Source organism: Pseudophryne corroboree, chromosome 9, assembly GCF_028390025.1.
Source record: "Pseudophryne corroboree isolate aPseCor3 chromosome 9, aPseCor3.hap2, whole genome shotgun sequence".
NCBI classification, from domain to species: domain Eukaryota; kingdom Metazoa; phylum Chordata; class Amphibia; order Anura; family Myobatrachidae; genus Pseudophryne; species Pseudophryne corroboree.
In genome coordinates, this window is record NC_086452.1 from 262,398,160 (window position 1) to 262,418,959 (window position 20,800).

General features: G+C 43.2%; 1 protein-coding gene across 1 annotated transcript in view; it reads left to right on the top strand.

Moving 5' to 3' along the window:
• Window positions 1-20,800, top strand: part of LOC134957979 (coiled-coil domain-containing protein 190-like) — a 68,877-nt gene that overhangs the window by 18,102 nt on the left and 29,975 nt on the right. Inside the window, exon 2 of the mRNA XM_063940264.1 lies at window positions 7,710-7,907. Coding sequence (XP_063796334.1) covers window positions 7,748-7,907 — 160 coding nt within the window. The 5' untranslated portion in view covers window positions 7,710-7,747. The remainder of the gene's footprint in view (window positions 1-7,709; window positions 7,908-20,800) is intronic.

Sequence of the window (20,800 nt, forward strand, 5' to 3'; positions counted from 1 at the left end):
ATTGTTTTCGTTGTCATGCTAACTTTTAAATGCACCGTTTAAACTGCACGTCAATGTGTTCTGACTTTTCCGGATCCATGGCTATTAAGAAAGCTTCTAACAATTGGAAATATGACCCTCTAGTATATGTGTCAGAGCTTGCCCACAAATGATGTGGATGTTGCATTATATTTGGTGAAAAGTTTGCTATGAGAAATTGAATAACTTGAATAAGAAGTATTTGACTGTGTTATTTATATAGGGAATAGGCTCCTTTTTAACCACATTCATATAACCTAATGTGTCCATGGTTTGAGTGTGTTCCAAACCCTACTATCCATATATGTTTCACTAATTAGATCCCATAGGTAAAAAAGACTGTTTACAGGTTAGCGTGAGGGTTCTGTGTTTCTGGAAATAATCATGCAGTAAACTCTTTAGTTCTGGATGAAAGGTTGGCCAAGTAAGGAGTCTTTCGAATACCTGTGCCCAGGTAGGGTAAAGTTTAAGCCTATATTGTTTGGATTTATATTACAATGCTGGTTGTTATTAGTTAACAAGATGTGAAAATTAGAAAAATGTTCTATAATAATTGCATAAATATATAGAAATAATCACAATCAAATCAATGTTTCAGAGGAAAAAACTACGGGCCTGATTAAAGGTTTGTAGGCAAAGCAAAAAACACACACAACTGGCGCATAAATGTTAGACAGCTTTATCTTTACCCAGCAATTTAGATTTTAGTTTGCGCACATTCCCACCCAAATCTAAATCTCTCTGCACATGTTACATTTGCCCCACCTGCAGTGCAACATGGTTTTGCACAGTTGTGCTTTTTTGCTTTGTTGTCAAACCTGAATCAAACCCTACCTGCAAAGTGTTACCAATTTTGAAACAATGACCTTGACATCATTTTTTTTTTGAAACTGTACATTATATAAATCTTCTATTTATTACTTTATCTAGAGAATATTAAAATGGTGTTAAATTTATTTACTGGGGCTCAATCATGCACATGCAGAGTACTTGTTTAAAAATGTGTCTATTTTTCTAAATATATAACATTATAGTAAGCTGTTTGACTATTTAAAACATTATTTATAAAGCATATTAAAGTAAATAAAATTGTCATCTACTGCAAGCACTTACCCAGCACTGTCTATTTGTTACAATCTGTCTGCTGAAAGCACTGACCTTGCATTGTCTAATTGGTAGAGTATGGGGAGTATTCAACTCCGACACTGAGGATCCGACAATTCAGTATTCTATTGTGGACCATTTCCACCCATTTCCCCTCTGATTCCGACCTTTCATTTTCGCCCTCTCTTATAAGCGAAAATTAATGGTAAAAAACTGACCCGTTTTCGAATGCAGCGAGATCGAAAACACGCGGATGAGCAGAGATTCCGATCATCCATGTGTTTTTCAACAATTCGTAATTTACGACAGGGCAGAAAACAGGCACTTCAACTGAATACTGAAGTGTCGAAAAGTGAATATTGGGGGAAAGTGCTGTCTTTCCGCCCTGTTGAAAATTCCGACACTAATTGAATACTCCCCTACAAGCAGTGATCCAGAACTGTCTAATTATTGTCTGCTGCAAGCACTGTCCAGCATTGTCCAATTATTACAGTCTGACTGCTGCAAGCAGGGACACAGACTGTAACAATTGGACAATACTGTCTGCTGCAAGCACTGGCCCAGCACTTTATAATTGTTACAGTCTGTCTGCTGCAAACAGTGAATTGTCTAATTGTTACGTTCTGTCTTCTGCAAGCACCGATCCAGCACTGTCTTCTACAAGCACCTAACAAAATCTCAGCTCTGAGTACTGTATGTGGGATCACCATCATAGCATCGACCCGCTTGCCAGGCCAGTAAATTTGCATCAAGAGACGCAGACACTGGCCTCACCTGCCCAGCGTTGCCCTTTCTCCTCACTCAAATGGCCGAAGAATGCTACCACTTAAGGGGAGTGCGTGTAATCTCACAGGACTCGTTCTGCACATGTGCAGAATGGATCCTGCACACGCGCAGTCCCACAAACAACAGAGATGTATGTAAACCATAGGGTCCCTAGTTATTACTATATTCTTACAGTGCTATAGTACAACAATAGTAGGGTCTCTCCCAGGGGCATATTAGAAAGTGGGGTGCCCATGTGCAGTTACTGGGCCCCCTTCTCTCTAGCCGACAACACTGAGTACTACACGCTGTTCTACAGTCTATTGTACATGCACGGGTCTTTGGGAAAATGGCGCGGTGCCCATTTTCACATTGATTTCCCTCTTGCGCATGCTCAAAATGCCAGGAAAATAACTGTCATGTCATTTTCTCTGTGGTTTTGCAGAGCTACCACTGCCGACATGGTCTTCTTCAGAACAAAGGTGCAGGGTGTGTCGTGTGGGCCCTTCTGGACCCAGTGACCCATTTGCACAGTACACCTTGTGAAAATTATAGATATGCCAGTGGTTTTCCCTGTTACTGAATGGTAATGAACAATGGAGAAAGAGCAACATTTACAGTTTAGGCCAGTGGTTCTCAAGCTGTGTGCCTAGGCACCCTGCGGTGTCTCGGTGTACTTGCAGGGGTACCCTGGGTTGGTGGTCCAGGACCAATTCAAATTATTTATGGTCAATGTAATAGACAAAACCTATGCTTGTGGCCTCCAATCATAAAATATGTGGGCAAACAGAAGTGATTCCTGTCCCTCACCACACAACTGAACCTATAACATATAAACACAATTGACTTAATTATTGTTTCTAAACTTCTTAATCAGAAATTTTTGGCCTAAGGGTCCCGTGAAAACATTCTGATACTCTAGAGCACCGTGTCTCAAAAAACTTTGAGAACCACTAGCTTAGGCCAAGTTTTATTACCTCATGTCTGTTTATTGTTATTTTTTGCCATTTCTAAAAATATACTAAAATACTATTTATTTTGTACTAAGTGACCGACAAGTTCCTTATCTCTCTATGGCTCTGCTCTTTTTATTTCATTTGCGACCTGGTCTATCAGCTTTTGACCTGAACTAACAGTAGTTCCATTATTCCTATTTTGAGATGAGTACATTCTGATACGGATGCAGTCACGTCCGTGTGTTTTACTGAGGTCACGTCTGCGACTTTATGCTAATGCCAATACAAAGCCCTTCCCTGGTGTACATTTGTGCGTCCTAATGTGCAAGCTTGCACCAGCCCCATGCTAGATGTAGATTCTCCATGTGAAGATGGTCTCCAATATGAGCAATGAAGCATCTTTGTACACACGCATTTACAGCAACACACCCGAGACACTCCCATAATAGTCCTCAGTCACAGTCCAGGAATACCCATTAGATTTCCATACCTCCCATCTTGAAATCCTTCTGAGTCGGGACACTCGCGCGGTGTAGCAGCGCATGTCCCAAAAAAGGGGCGTGACCTCGGGTGAGATGGGCATGGCTATGATAAAGAGAGTGTGACCACACGCTGAGGACCCCTTTTCCGTCGTTTGGGGGGCGTGCTCAGTGCTCCCTGAGCAGCTGGGCAGCGCTCGGCCCACTCCCTCGACTGAATAGATGCTGTGTGCATGCGCACAGAATTTATTCAGAGATCACTCGCTGCTTTGCAGGGCAGAGCAGCGGGTGATCAAAGCCTCCCCCAACTCACACCCCCCCCCCCCCCCCCGCCCGCGGGACACTGTGACCCGCGAGAGGGACAGCGGGACAGTTGGGAGTTATGGATTTCTAATATATTTCAGAGACGGCGCATCTGTAGTACTACAACTCTGTACGCTAACAACTGGGGCACGTGTGGTGTGACTTAGATGCATGCACAATTGAAAACCATTGCTCCATTGTGTCCGGCATCGGCATTATGCGAGACTCAGAACCAATACGTGATTTTGTACAAGTGTAATGAGACAAGCAATGTAGGAAGTGCTTACTTATCTAGGTACCCCTGAGTAATGCTGGCAACACAATGGGCCTTATTCCATGTCATTATAGTGCAAATGCAGCAGGAGGTGTCTGTAGTAGATAGATTGCTCTGACGACATAGACCCTGGACCTGTCATGCTTTAAAAATGGAGGCGACACACCCTGTCGAATAACGGTGCCGGTGCCACCCCTACTCTGCCCCCAAAATGCTGCAGCATGTCAATTCAGGTCTTGTGCCTGTGCATACCCCCAAACATTGTATTTGTATGCAAATAATTGGGTTTGTATACAAATATGAATTAGGCACAAAACGTATGCAATAATCAGAACAAACAGACAATTGTCGGCTGTTGCATAGTGTGTACACAGCACCCATTATTATTTTGTTTGGTCTTATCTGATGATTTCAACCTTTGCATTATATTTATCACCGACATACTGTATGTAGTTCATTAAAAAAAGATCTCAACTTTCTTTAGGAACATTTTTCGTTCCGATAGGAACAATAATTGCGTAGTGTGTACACTGGACATAGGATGTTCTCAGAATCATTTCTCTCTCAGAAAAAAAAAAAACATTACGTGGATCATTCATTACTCATATGTCAGGTGTACTTAGCTTAAGTTATTATTAAATGTAGAAATACATTAATGTGTGATGGAATATAAAGACTCTCAATATTTAAAGTTATGTCCACCCTATTAGCAGGATCACTTTGACATTGCAGGTGGCTTTTCATATAATTGCAAATGCATGTTACTTAGACTTGCATTTTGTTTCAGATAGATTAATACCAACATTTTTAATGGATCTCTCCTGTGTACTAAAGGGATTTGTGTGTGTGTGTGTATCCTTTATAGATTGCACCCCACTCCCTAGCACCTGCAATAAACCTATAACTGATTGAGCGACTCCCGTTTCTGTATTGTTGTTTGTGAGGCATATACAGGATTGGTGCAATTTCCACAAACATGTCTCTAGGTGCTAGTTATGTTTTTATTTATATACGAACCTGTAATATACCACCAAATCTCAATTACTATTCAGCTGCAGACAGTGAAATTATGCCTGTGTACGCATAAAAACCACCCTCCCGTTACTACAGGAGACAAACAATGAAAAAAGAATTAACTTTGCGCTTATTTTGATAATTAAAGGCTCAAATGAGATGAGTACAACCACATGTCGCAACATATGTTTATTTTTAATATATATTTAGCACTAATTAGTGCTGTCGATAAAGCTCCGGTACGAGCGAAACGCATCAGAGGTATCGGTGACGAGGAATCAACCGTTGAGGATAGATCTGAATACGGGCATCAGCTTATCACCAGATAGCGGCAGTAAACCAACTGGCAATCATCGGAAGGCGCAGCGGCATTTTGACTAGGGAGGACGGAGACGTCCAATCCTCCTAGCCGACTCCTTCGTATTACACGACTGCCTCACAGTGGGAGAAGCCGCTTCAGCATTTGTACACTTGACTGCGGTGAGCCCGGTAACATCCTCATAAATGGTTGATATTGAGCTTTTACACGTATTGGCGTGGTAATAGAACTGGCTCATTTATGACACAACACATGTGTATGAACGGTATTTAACCTTTTGGAAACAATTTGTATCAGGACATTCATTAAGCATCTGTGCTGGATTTTTAAAAAGGAAAGGCTCTGCTATATACGCTTTTTATCTACAAGAGAACATGTGGGTTTTTCCTTGACAGTGCACTGTCTTTTTTAGTAATTGATCCACCTCTATTAGTGGTTGTTTTATAAAGAAGTGATATATTTATTGCAAGTATCTAGGTAAAAATATATATGTACAGGTTGAGTATCTCATATCCAAATATTCCGAAATGCGGAATATTCCGAATAACGGACTTTTTTGAGTGAGAGTGAGATAGTGAAACCTTTGTTTTTTGATGTCTCAATGTACACAAACTTTGTTTAATACACAAAGCTATTAAAAATATTGTATTAAAAGACCTTCAGGCTGTGTGTATAAGGTGAATATGAAACATAAATGAATTGTGTGAATGTACACACACTTTGTTCAATGCACAAAGTTACAAAAAATATTGGCTCAAATTACCTTCCGGCTGTGTGTATAAGGTGTATATGTAACATAAATGCATTCTGTGCTTAGACTTGGGTCCCATCACCATGATATCTCATTATGGTATGCAATTATTCCAAAATACGGAAAAATCCGATATCCAAAATACCTATGGTCCCAAGCATTTTGGATAAGGGATACTCAACCTGTATTAGATTAGGTTGTTGATGTTTATATTTATTATTTTTAATAGTGTATTAAATTTGTGGGAATAGGCACTAATTAGTGCTAAATATATATTAAAAATAAACATATGTTGCGACATGTGGTTGTACTCATCTCATTTGAGCCTTTAATTATCAAAATAAGCGCAAAGTGAATTCTTTTTTCAATATACAGGATTGGTAGCAGACAAGTAGTCAGTCTGTTGCCAAGTTGGAGGCTCCTGCGTTGTTAAATCTCGGTGTGTGTATATATATATATATATATATATATATATAAATATACAGGTTGAGTATCCCTTATCCAAAATGCTTGGGACCAGAAGTATTTTGGATATCGGATTTTTCCGTATTTTGGAATAATTGCATACTATAATAAGATGTGCTGTCCCTGACGACGGGGTATATCCCCGAAACACCGTTGGAAAATAAACTTACAACTTTTATGAAGCTTTGAGCAAGTCTATATGAGTGCCGCCGTCGCTTTGTGACTACATGGGGTTTGTGCTACTAACCCACGGAGGGCACCACAGCAAGTATTTCCAATAATCCCTCATTGGAGTGCCGGGTAACAATCATTACTCTATATATATATATATATATATATATATATATACCTGTATATATATATATGGGAGGCAATCAAATTTGCCAGCTGTCGGAATCCGGGGCAGCCAGGATACTGATGCCGGAATCCCGACAGCCAACAATGCCGACAGCTGGTCCTGTGGCGAGTGCAACTAGCCACTGAGCCCGCATGGTGGTGAGCGCAATGAGCCCGTAGGGGACTCGTAGCACTTGTCCCGCTGCAGGCATTCTGGATATCGTTGTTTGGATAGTGACAGCCGGAGACCCGCCCGCCGGGATTACATATGTATTATTTATATATATATATATATATATATATATATATATATATATATATTTACAGTATATACAATGATATTCTATTTGTAGGCCTACATAAATGCAAAAGTCACAGCTACACACATTTGCAAATATATTCTAAGCCACTCACCAGGTCATTGCACTCCTTGGAACAAACTCTAAATAATGAAAGTCTTTATAATAAGGCACATACTGTATTCATATGATATATATATATATATATATATATATATATATATCTATATATATTTTACGTGTGCACACCAGAGTGCTGGGTGATTTTTCTGCGTGTGTAGTAGGCCTACCAAGTGATTTCAAGTATCAGTATGGTTGTTTAATTATGTGATTTAATAATTTCTTGCCATCTGACATTCCATGGGTTAATAGTTATTACTTACAACTATAGGTTGGGACTTCTCGCCCAATGAATTGGCAGTGTAATGTTGGTAAGGAGCTTCCGCCTATAGTTGCATCATTTGAATAAGAACCAGACAATACATACTGTATCTCGTGTGAAGCTGTGATGATCAGGTGATCCAATACACAGCCTTGTCACATTTATTTTTAAAGCCATTAAGTGCCATTGGATAGGGTAATTGTTAAACAATATAGCACTTAACTTATATTGTGTCTTTTCTCAGTATTTGAAGATATTCAGCATCATAGACTCCTTGATAATATGGATAAGCAGTGGGAAGCAGATAGACGTGGGGCTAAAAGAGCCGAGGCAAGGCTCAGTAATGGCATTCATGACATTGAAGAAGCTCAGCACTACCACATGAACAGCATGACTAGAGAGCAAAAACGACTGCAAAAAGATCTCATCAGGATAAAACAAGGTAAGAACTTAACTTTCTCAGCTGTAATGCATTAAGCAAATAGGGTTGTGCATGGTTTCCACCTTGTTTGTCGGGTTTCAGGGGTTCCTATGGCTGAGTGAGGCAAATACACGTCTTTGTGCACATCTTGGCCTCTTACACTGCGCACCTGTGCTTCTAGGTACACACCACACAGTAAGCGGGTTTGGGTCTACTGTCCCTTTTACATACAAAACACAGATTACAAAGTAATCCTAGACTTTACAATAAGACTATTGTCACCCAGTATAAAAGCTGTGCTTTTGTGTGTACAACTACATTCAGTATTATAGCAAACTGTCTTCAATAAGTAAATTGATGTTAAAAAAAAACAACCACATTAATTCCTATGAGGTAACTACTGTACAAAAAGATTAAAAACAAATCTCTATTGCTCAACCAGTTAACACTTAAAGAGTTGCAGGATGTAAGATTTTGCTGGCCGTGCGGGATGCTGGACGAACGTGGACTTTTTTTAAAGGGGCGATCACTTACAACAGTGGTTCTCAAACTGTGTGCCATGGCACCCTGGGTTGCCTCAGTAGGGGTGCCTTGGATTGGTGGTCCAGGACTAATTCAAAATATTTATGGTCAATGTAATTGGCAAAACCAGTGCTGGTGGCTGCCAATCATAAAATATATGGACAAACAGAACAAATCTTGTCCTTCACTACACAATTGAACCTAAGGATGGCATACAAACACAATTTACTTAAGTTAATACATCTTCATAATTTAAAAAATAAAGACTTTTGGGGGGAGTGGCCTGGCAGCCTGCTGAGAAGGACGTGGGTCTAAGGAGCTCCTTCTAGGGTTCATTTATAGCCTTTCCTATTTTCCATCTGGGGTCCCCTTGCTGCCCCTTCCACTTCCCTGGTGCCTGCCCTCTGTGGGCAGTTGAGGTTGCGGAGCCGGGGGGCACTTTAGGTGCCCTTGCAGGTTGCGGCCTCCTGCCTCATCTTAAGCCGGGGGACTGTAGTGTGGAGAGTGCCCCCCGCCTATTACCTGCTGCATCGCCTGGACACGGAGACTCTCAGCCTGTTCCCCTAGCTGACCTGGTGTGGTCGGGACCCGTCCTGCTGGCAGTGCTGAGCGGTGTGTCTGCCCTCCACTGCCTCTGGAGTTCTGGCTCCCGTCGCGGCTTCCCCCTCTGCCCAATACCCGAAACTGGAAGTGCGGGTCTCTGTAGCCGGCGACTGCTCTCTCCGTGCGGCTGCACACTGCCGCACTCTGAGGCTCCAGTACCGCTCTGGTTGGGGATAATAGTTTCTTGTGTCCTGTGCCGGTCCGTTCCCGCGGGCGGTGCGCGGCCGGCATGGAGCTCAGGAGATCCGGACATTTTCATCTGCGGACCGGGGACACGGTCCAACCCATCTGCCCTATCTGTGTTGCTGGTGCCTGGGCCCCCTCTGCCTGCTCTGTGCTCCGATGCTGGTGCCCCCGGTAAGTCTGGCCTGTATTTGATTTACTGCAAGGGGCTAGATTTTGAAGTGACAAGGGGCCTGCCTTCCTGGGGTGACGGGCTGCACTTGGTCCCCCTTTTCCTGACTCCTGCAATATCCCCCCTTGTTGTTTAGCCTACTCTCTGCCTCCATGCTGCCCATGTGACATCTCTTTTATGCACCCATGGAACTGCTAACGGTTCTTCTTGTCTGAAATAGAACCAAAAATCTCTACCTTTTTTAAATTTTTATTGGTTTATTATTACACTATCCGGTTTGGCATCATGCCTCCTAAAAAGTCCAAGATATCTGCCCTCGCACCTCCTATTAAGTTTGTCTCTAATCGCACCCCTGAGCCCGTACAAAGGGGAAGCTCAGTGTGATCTCCACATCTACCGTTGCACACTCCCCACTCCCCGTCCCCGGGCCGGACCTTGCTTCGGATGCACCTCTTACTGTCCGTACATTTCACCAGATGCTCCAGGCCTTACGAACGGACATCACCACCGACTTCCAGTGTTCTATTACTCAACTCGCGGGTGAAGTGACCGATATCGGCGTCCACACCAACAACTTGGAGGATAAAGTGCAGGAGCTCGTCTCTTCTCACAACGAGCTTCTTACTTCCCACAACTCGGCCTTGGCGGAACTGTCGGCTGTTAAAGACAAGCTAGCCGATCTTGAGGACAGACCCCGCAGAAACACCATTAAAATCAGGGGTGTTCCGGAAACGGTTTTGACCAACGACCTCCAAGATTTCGCTCTCTCCCTTTTTTAAAAATTGCTACCCGCCGCCGACACCCGAGATCTACTGATTGATAGGATACACCGCCTGCCGAAATCTCGTTCCGCTCAGAGTAGCTCTCCTCGAGACATCCTCCTACGTCTCCATTTCTTTCACATCAAGGAGGATATCCTCAAGGCCACCTGTATGGCGGAGGACTTGGATGTAATATAGTAACATAGTAACATAGTATTTGAGGTTGAATAGAGGCAAATTGCCCATCGTGTTCAACCTGTTTTAAGTTGTGATGATTCTACATACTTGCTAAATAATGTTTTATGACTAGTTAGCTACTATAACTCATGTTACCCCCGGATTAACCACGTTGATATTTTAAGTATTATAACCTTGGATAGCTTTTTCATTCAGAAATGTATCCATTCCTTTTTTAAATCCAATTAGAGTCCGCCATTACCACCTTCCCTGGCAGGGAATTCCACATCCTGATTGCCCTAACAGTGAAGAACCCTTTCCTCTGTTGCGTTCTGAACTTTTTCTCCTCCAGTCGCAACGAGTACCCACGTGTCCTAAACTGTGACTTTTAATAAATAATTCCTCTGATAACTCTTTGTGATGTCTCTTTACATATTTGAAGATATTTATAATATCTCCTCTTAGGCGCCTCTTTTCTAGTGTATACATATTCAGCCTAGTAAGTCTTTCCTTATAGTCCAGTCCTTCTAGGCCTTTAATCAATTTAGTAGCTCGCCTTTGAACACTTTCGAGTTCACTGATGTCTTTTTTATACAATGGTGCCCAAAACTGAACACAATATTCCAGGTGCGGACGTACCAATGCCTTATACAGCGGTATGATTACATCCGAGTCCCTTGTCTCAATTCCCCTTTTTATGCACGCTAGCACCTTACTTGCCTTCTTTACTGCGTTTTGACATTGTGTACGGTTATTAAGACTATTATCAATGAATACCCCCAAATCTTTTTCCAACTCTGTTTCCCGTAGGCGTTCCCCATTTAATATGTAGGATGCAAGTTTGTTTTTAGTCCCAAAATGCATAACCTTGCATTTGTCTGTATTGAACCTCATTTTCCATTTAGGCGCCCAGAGTTAAAGTTTAGATAGATCATTCTGCAAGGACTCCACATCCAATTCTGAATTAATTACCTTACACAGTTTAGTATCATCTGCAAAGATTGACACTGTGCTTTCCAGGCCTATTTCTAGGTCATTGATAAATATGTTGAACAGTAGTGGTCCGAGTATGGACCCTTGTGGTATTCCGCTGACTACTGGGGACCAGGTTGAGGACTTCCCGTTGACCACTACTCGCTGTACCCTGCTATCCAAGCTGCTGCTTATTCATGCGCAAATAGTTTTTCCCAGGCCAATCTCCTTTAATTTGATCATCAGTCTCCTGTGAGGAACTGTATCGAAGGCTTTTGCAAAATCTAGGAAGAACACATCCACTGCTTTTCCTTGATCAAGATTATTGCTCACTTCCTCGTAGAAGCTAATTAAGTTAGTCTGACATGACCTGTCCCTCACAAACCCATGCTGGTTCTTGCTAATAATCCTAGCGGACTTTAGATACTCCTGTATGACGTCCCTTAGAATTCCTTCCAATATTTTCCCCACTATAGATGTTAAACTAACTGGTCTGTAGTTTCCCGGAAGATTTTTGGATCCCTTTTTAAATAATGGCACTACCTCAGCTATACGCCAATCCTTCGGTACCATGCCTGATCTAATTGAACTATTGAAAATCAAGTATAGGGGTCGTGCTAGTTGTGAACTAAACTCCATAAGAACCCTCGGGTGAAGTCAATCAGGACCAGGTGATTGGATAACTTACAATTATTTCCGGATCTGTCCCTCCACACTATAAATAAACGCAGATCGTTCCAACCTATCACGAAGGCCCTCCGTGACCAGGAAATACAATATAGATGGGGTTTCCCGGTTAAACTGCTGGTTCGGAAGGATGGCTCCACCTTCGTCATCTCATCACTGGACGCTGGCGTCAAAATCTTGACTGCCTGGAACATGCCTGTTTCGGTCCCTCTGTCTTCTCAAGGCCCCCCAGTGCATGCGGACTGGTCCAAGGTGGGCTGACGTTCTACCGACTCGATGCCTTTACCTTTTCTGGTCCTTGCTGATTGGATTGTCCCTGACGTGGGTTTTTCATTTTTGAAGGGACTTTCGTTATTTATTCCTGGACTAACACTGGGTTCTGATGTTACATTCACAAGTATTGTTTATTTCTTGTATATGTATATGATGCCTGACGTACTTTCTATGCTCCCATGCTTCGTTTATATGCATACCTTTTGTGGTTCTCCCATGTATTGTTATGTCTCAGGTTCCATGGGTGGGACTTGTAATGGCCTCCGCCCACAAGTTAAATATGTTACCGCCTTTTCTTTTTGCGGCACCTACTGTGGCCCGATATACTGGGCCTTTTGGGTTCTTTTTGTGTTTTCCTGATTTTTCCCACCCCCTTTTTTTTTTCCTTTGTACTTTTTCCCCTTCTCATGTTCCCCAGACAGGTACTTCCATGGCACCCATACGCGCTTTTGCTTTTCTGTTCATTGATGGTTAAGGTTATTTCTTTCAATGTCAAAGGCCTCAAGTCCCCTCATAAATGTAGACTGGCTCTTTCTACATTTCATAATTATAGAGCTGATATTGTGGCTCTTCAGGAGGCACATTTTTCTTCTTTGTCCCCCCCTGTTTTTCGAGACCATAGGTATCCCACGTGTTATACTGCTAATGGCCCCGCTAAACGTAACGGCGTGGCTATACTGTTTCATAGACACACCGCTTTTACTCTACAGCGACAAATGCAGGATAAAAATGGCCGTTATCTTATCCTTGTTGGTACTATTGACAACACCTCAGTGACCCTTGTATCCTTGTATGCCCCTAATTCCATTTTTGTGGGAACTCCTTGAGGAATTATGTAAGATTAGACAGGGGGCGCTTATACTATTAGGAGATTTTAATCTAGTCCTCGACCCTAAAGTGGATAGGTCTTCCTCGCAAGGCCCTAGTCCCCCTCTTCGAGATAGGGGCCCGTCCCTTGCTTTTAAGAAACAACTTGCAGAGTTTGACTTGTATGATGCCTGGCGCGTCTTCTCCCCTACAGAGAGAGATTATAATTTTTTTTCTGCCGTCCATAACAGTTACTCTAGGATCGACCTTATTCTCCTAGACAAGAGGACTCTCCAACACACCCGTAAAACTAAAATCCTTCCCATTACTTGGTCGGACCATGCCCCTGTATTGTGGTCCTGGGACTTGGGTTCGCGTCTCCCCCCCCACCCCCCACCCTTGGCGATTCCCGGAATATCAATTGACGAATCCTGAGACTCTGAAGGCCCTTACTGACTCTCTATCAATGTATATGCAGACTAATACCCCTGAGGATACTTCTATTTCCACGTATTGGTGCGCTCTGAAAGCCGTGCTCCGTGGCACGTCTATCCAAAAAGGGGCTCAACTCAAGGCTCGCTCTAAGAAAACGCAGGCTGACTAAGAATTGTCTTTACGGTTTCTGGAGTCTCAGAATCAAACCCGCCCTACTCGGGCTTTACGTAAACAGCTTCAGGAGGTCCGAGCCCAACTCCAGAAGCTTTTTATGCTTCGTATGCAGTCAGCCCTAGCTCGCTTCCGCAGCAAATTTTATACGGCAGGAAATAAGGCCACCCGTTTGTTAGCACGCATGCTTCGTAGCTGCCAAGCCTGCAACCGTATCAAATCCCTCATTGCCCCATCAGGCAAACTGTGTCTTAATCCCCTTGATATTGCTAATTTATTCTCCAAATTTTATGCCAAATTATATAACCTGCGTGAGGATTTTACTATACCTCAGCCCTCTGCAGCCTCTATCTCTGCCTTCTTGGATGGCCTTTCCCTCCCCTCCTTGGATAAGGACGCCCTGACATCCCTAAATGCCCCTTGTTCTCTGGAAGAGATACAACTCATAATTCGGCAATTGCCAAAGGATAAGGCCCCTGGCCCCGATGGCTTCATTAACTCCTTTTACTCCACATTCAGTGCAGTACTCTCCCCTCTCCTCCTGCAGCTCTACTCCCAGGCCTCCAATACAGGGTCCTTCCTGGTGGAAATGGTTGAAGCCCAAATTGTAACCATCCCAAAACCGAGTAAAGACCCCTCTGACTGCAAGAATTATCGACCTATTGCCCTCCTTAACACCGATCTCAAAATTTATGCTAAGTTAATAGCCAACCGCTTGAATCCCTTACTCCCGAGTCTCATCCACCCAGACCAAGTAGGTTTTGTCCTTGGCCGTCAGGCCCCCGACAACACCCGGAGAGTCCTCGATCTAGTTGAGTGGTCTTCCCGTACTAATTCATCGTTTCTCCTACCGTCTCTCGATGCCGAAAAGGCGTTCGATCGCCTCCATTGGGGTATTATGCGCCAGGTGTTATCCAGGTTTGGTCTCCGTGAGGACATCCTCCGCTCTATTTTAGCTCTTTATGATGGCCCTTCTGCTAGAATATTTAGTAATGGGTTCCTTTCCTCCTCATTACCCATCTCCAATGGTACTAGGCAGGGATGCCCCCTTTCCCCGCTCATATTCGTGTTAGCTATTGAACCCCTTGCCCAAATGATTCAACTCTCTCCGAAATTTCCCGGTCTTACTGTATGTGATACTTCCCATAAGCTCTTCCTTTTCGCAGATGATGTTTTATTGTTTGTTTCTGACCCGGGGACCTCGCTGCCCGTCCTGCACGATATTCTGGGGCGCTTTAGCGCTGCTTCATATTATAAGTTGAACACAGCGAAATCGGATGCCCTTCCTATTAATATTCTAACCTCTGTTTTACAATCTCTCAAGGCGCGCTTTCCATATACATGGAAAGACTCCTCCCTAACTTACCTGGGAATCTCCATTCCCTTTCATTTCCAAAATGTCCACTCTTTCAATTATGTGCCTATACTGGCTCACCTAACCTCACTTACTTCTACTTGGATAGGCTACGAGGTCTCCTGGCTGGGCCGCCTAGCGGCATTTAAGATGATGTTGTTACCAAAACTCATGTATTTATTTCGTGCCATCCCCTATGCAGTGCCTCGTAAACTGTTAACCCAGATGCGAAGGTTGATGTTGTCATATGTTTGGAAGTGTAAACCTCCTCGATTGGCCTACACATGTATGATTCGCTCTAAGTCACTGGGCGGCCTCACACTCCCTGACTTACTCAGGTACCATGCAAAGTAAGGGGAAAGGAAAAGGATCTGTCTTTGGTGCACAAAAATTAAAATATAACTTTTAATTGTTTCCGTTAAAATTGAATTTAACACTATATTGTAGCGTATTCTACTGAGTAGCTAGTATGCGAAATATTAAAACCACAAATAACAAATATGTGAAAGTATAACAACACTGTCCTACGCGTCTGTTTCTCCTGTTTAAAAATTATAAAATTATAAAGAAATGTATTAGAGATTTAATGTGTTCAGCATAGAAGAATGTATAGCTAGGTCTCAGAATAATGTGATTAAATGTGTTCAGCATAGAAGAATGTACAGCTAGGTCTCAGAATACTGTGATTAATACCGGTAATTGTGAAGTGATAGAGAGTCGGACATAGATCCACTCCAGTGTGAGCGAGATTAAATAATATATGCAGTACAGATACGAGCTGGGATAGGCAATCTACATGCGGGACGTGAAACAATATACCGGCTGTAGCATAATAAAGACTGCTCATAGATACAAGTGTTAGTCATTACTGAAGTACAGACTCACTTTAAGAGAATTGTTAGTCATTAATGTGCATATATTGATAACACACAATATTCCATTTAAGGGAGCTGTACAGGTAACTGGCTCTTATTATGTGATCACATGGTTACTTTACCATACCCTAATTAGAGGACCACTGATAATCACGGCACTTTTATTAATGTGGATAGTAATGTCACCCTGAGTCACACATTCGGGTGAAGAGTGAATAACCTGATCAGTTATAATAGATTACAGCAACCGGCTGAATATAGCCTAGCCGCAGAGTGCCTGTCGCATACCTGACCGCAGTCTAACATTTATCTATACACACTTATTATGTTGTGAACTCCTTCTATATAAGATCATCTCATATTTGTTGTAAACAATCAAGTGCTATGTATACACTACACCTATCCCCTTTTTGATTATTATACATTTATTAAATCATCATTAAAGCAAATCTCTAGCTATATAATATAGCGATATAAAGATTGATACTCATGAATAACTAACTCTAGGCAGAACTGAACACCTGACACTATAAGTGAGAGGTGAACCAATATATAATTTCATACATGAGAAGTACCACAGGATCACCCCCCCAATATATAATACGCCTGACACTATAAGTGAGAGGCGAACCAGTATATAATCTCACATATGAGAAGTACCACGGGGTCACTCCCCGATATATAATGCGCCTGACACTATATGTGAGAGGTGATATTATGGTACACCAATAATAGATAACTGTGTGCCATAATTGGGAATTTAATGTGAGACCCTATGATACGAGTCAGATATCTGACATTATAAGTGAGAGGTGTACTAACACTGGATTGCGATATTTAAAGCACATAACGCACACCGGACACTATAAGTGAGAGGTGATATCATAAAATACTAATAATAAGATAACTGCGTACAGGGGCGGATCCAGAAGAAAATGATAGGGGGGGCACCATGGAAGGGGCAAGTACATTTGCGTGCGGCTTCGGTGCATGTGAGGTGGCGCTTCTTATACAATGCCCACAGTTGTAGCGCTCATTATGCAATGTCCACTGTACTGGTAGTGCCCTTATATAGACCCCATAGTAGTGGTGTCCCTTATGCAATGCCCGTATTGCCCCCAGTAGTAATGTTGCCTGTAGTAATGCCCCCAGTCATTATGCCCCCAGTGGTAATGCCCCTGCAGTTATGACCCCAGTAGTTTAGCCACCAGTAGTAATGCCCCCCTATAGTTTGCCCCATTGTAGTTTAGCCCCTGTAGTTATGCCCCCCTTATAGTTTAGCCACCAGTAGTAATGCCCCCCTGTAGTTTGCCCCATTGCAGTTTAGCCCCTGTAGTTATGCCCCCCTTATAGTTTAGCCTCCAGTAGTAATGCCCCCAATAGTTTGGCCCCTGTAGTTATGCCCCCAGTAGTTTGGCTCCCCCTGTAGTTTAGCCCCCAAGTAGTAATGCCCCTGTAGTTTAGCCCCCAAGTAGTAATGCCCCCAATAGTTTGGCCCCTGTAGTTATGCCCCCAGTAGTTTGGCTCCCCCTGTAGTTTAGCCCCCCAAGTAGTAATGCCCCTGTAGTTTAGCCCCCAAGTAGTAATGCCCCCTGTAGGTGCCCCCCAGTAATAATGCCCCCAGTAGCTGCCCCCCCAGTAATAATGCCCCCAGTAGCTGCCCCCCCAGTAGTGATGCCCCCAGTTATAATGCCCCCAGTAGTAATGCCCCCCCTCAGTAGTAATGCCCCTTGTTGATGCCCCCCCCAGTAGTAATGCCCCTTGTTGGTGCCCCCCCAGTAGTAATGTCCCCCCGTAGTTTCCCCCAGGAGATGCCCCCGCTGCATTAAGGAAGAAAAAAACATAATACTTACCGAGCCCCGTTCCCGCGCCGCTGCAGTCCTCCTTCTGGCTGGCGTCCTCTCCTCAGTACTATGAGAGAGACGTCATGACTGACGTCTCTCCCATAGCGCACGGCGCAGTGACAGCGCCGGAAGCCGGAGCTCAGTACTGAGCTCCTGCCTCCGGCTACCGCTGTGCAGGGAGACGGGCGCCCGCTGGTAACACAATCTCAGCGGGCGCACGTCATCTCCCTGTGCGGCGCCGACGCCGCGGGGGGGGGGGGGGGAAGCCACAAATGACAGGGGGGGCACGGGCCCGAGTGCCCCCCCCTGGATCCGCCACTGACTGCGTACAATAATAAGGGGGAATTGAATATGAGATCCTATGGTACAAGATAGACACCTGACACTATAAGTGAGAGGTGAACTAACACTGGAGTGCGACATCCTAAATAAGACGACTAATATCTGATAATTTGTGTAATGAGATATCATACTATTACACTGAGATCTGCATATCAGTAAAATTTATATAGGGACTAGATATTATAACTAAAAGGTATATTATAACTATATGTTTACAACGGTCCTATATATAAATGAGAGTGAGGCCACATAAACCTATGTGGGATTGATCTTGGAAATCTAAGTGATTCGTAACAAATTAAAGAACACAGGAACAATGTATCACATCCTTTAAGATTGTAACATATGTTCTAGTCATAGAATCCGGGCTCTGTGCCAGAAACACATTTTTTCAAACATTGAACTGCTAGAAACATTCTTCTAAACATTGAGGTTATTATTTGAACACAATTGTATCTATGTGGAATACAAATATGAAATAATACTGATATATACTAAAACAGGGATTTAATAGAACAGACACCAAACAGACGCTCAGCTTTTTTAATAAATCTATGTTTATTTGATTTTCTTCTTCTGTAATTCACAGTGTTGTTATACTTTCACATATTTGTTATTTGTGGTTTTAATATTTCGCATACTAGCTACTCAGTAGAATACGCTACAATATAGTGTTAAATTCAATTTTAATGGAAACAATTAAAAGTTATATTTTAATTTTTGATTTTTGTGCACCAAAGACAGATCCTTTTCCTTTCCCCTTACTTTGCATTTACAATATGATCTGTGGTAGCACCCCCTTGAAAATATGAGCAATTGATGAGATACATAAATTAGGGGCCTCTTCCATAATTTCTATTCCTGTGCAACTGACTTTCCTTCTCCCCTCCTCCCCTCTCTCCCCCCCTTTCTATTTTTCCCTTTTTTTGTTACTCAGGTACCATGAAGGGTCCATACTCTCCCAATTGTCCGATCTGTCTCTCCCCCCCCCCACTCTAAACCATGGGTGGATCTAGAACGTGCCCTATTCCGGAACTTCCCCCTTATCAACCTCTTTTGGCTCCCCCAACAATTCCGCCCCAGCTACCTATGGTTGCCCTCTTCCATAACCGACGCCCTGACAATCTGGGACTCTAGACTCACATCTTCCTTTAACATTACAGTACCCACTAGAAACATTTCTCTCTCTGCATTGGATAAAGTGTTGCCTTTTCTCCATTTCTCCTACTGGAGACGTTTAGGTTTGGAATCCCTTACTGACATCTTCTCCCCGACCTCCCTATTGCCATTTCCAGATCTACAAGCTAAATATAACCTCGACCCGTCAGCCTGGCTCTATTATTACCAACTTAAACATTGGATAGATGTTATGGCCACTAACCCTAACGTCTTCCAACTCCCCACTGCCAGTTTCCTGAATAGATTGACTAAACTTTCATCTCGTGGAGCCATTTCTGACTGGTATGATTTGTTGTCACCTCCAATCGCCACGACTAAATCTGCCGCTCAAATTAAGTGGGAAGCCGATCTCCATCGTACTTTCACTCTCAAACAGTGGGAATCTATTCATCTTTCTTCTTTCTCCCTTTCTAAATGTACTAACCACACCGAAATGCACATTAAACTATTACATAGACTGTATTTCACCTCTTCTAAACTACACACGATCTGGCCGACCACCTCTAAATTCTGCTGGCGCCTCTGCCACCACGAAGGTACACTTCTGCATGTTTTCTGGGACTGGGAAAAAGGGTGCAGGTGCACCATACACCATTAAAATTATTATAACCATAATATAATATTTGAGGTTCTTGGCATATATTGGCCAGTATATGAGCCTGCCCACCTGCTTCACGGTGACCTCATCGGACAGGTCCCTAACACTATAGGGGTTCACCTCCGGGACGCAGAGCACCCCCAGACCACCCCAGCCAAACCACCCCAGGGCATCACACAGAAAAAGGATAGGAGTGAAAGATCAGTGTTAAGCAAATGAAAGAGGCTGCTGAATGTAAAAGAAAAGAAGAGGACAGCAGTAAAGTGTCAGAGTGTTAGAATGTGAAGTTTAGCTAAGCAGTGTTATAAGTGTAAAAAATATGGGAAAAAAGCTACATAAATATAAAACAAACACAATGTGATATAAGTGTTAAAAGTAAATGTAAGGTGGTGATGCCCCAAGGTGGCCCAGCCAGAGCAATATAGGGAGCTCCACACCCCAAAAGCTCACCTGGGACTGCCCTGCCCTACGCCCCTTTTGGGATAAAGTATATGACCTTATTCATTAGGTCACTGGCCTAAGCCTGACCCAGGACCCCTCCTCGGCGCTGCTGCACTGGTACCCAGACACTGTCCCCATGTCAACTCGCTATGTCCTTGGTCACGTTTTCATTGCAGCCAGAGCTACAATTGCTCAAAACTGGAAATCTCCCTTTCCCCCCCCCTCCCTTTGCAAAAGTTATTTCTAAGACCCACTTCCATTTCGAGATGGAAATCAGGGACGCTGCATACTCTACATCCCCTTCTTCCCCTACCATGAAGTGGCTCTCATGGCATACATACATTTCCAAGAATATGGTGATCTTACCATCGTCCCCTACCATACAGAGCCCTCCCTGTGACTTGGGCGACCCTCTACCTGTAGAAAATCCATGATTTGTGTATATTTTGCTGTTTTCTGTACTGCTTTTGGATGTCCTGTCTACCCCCTATATTACTGTTTTTGCCCTATTGTTATTC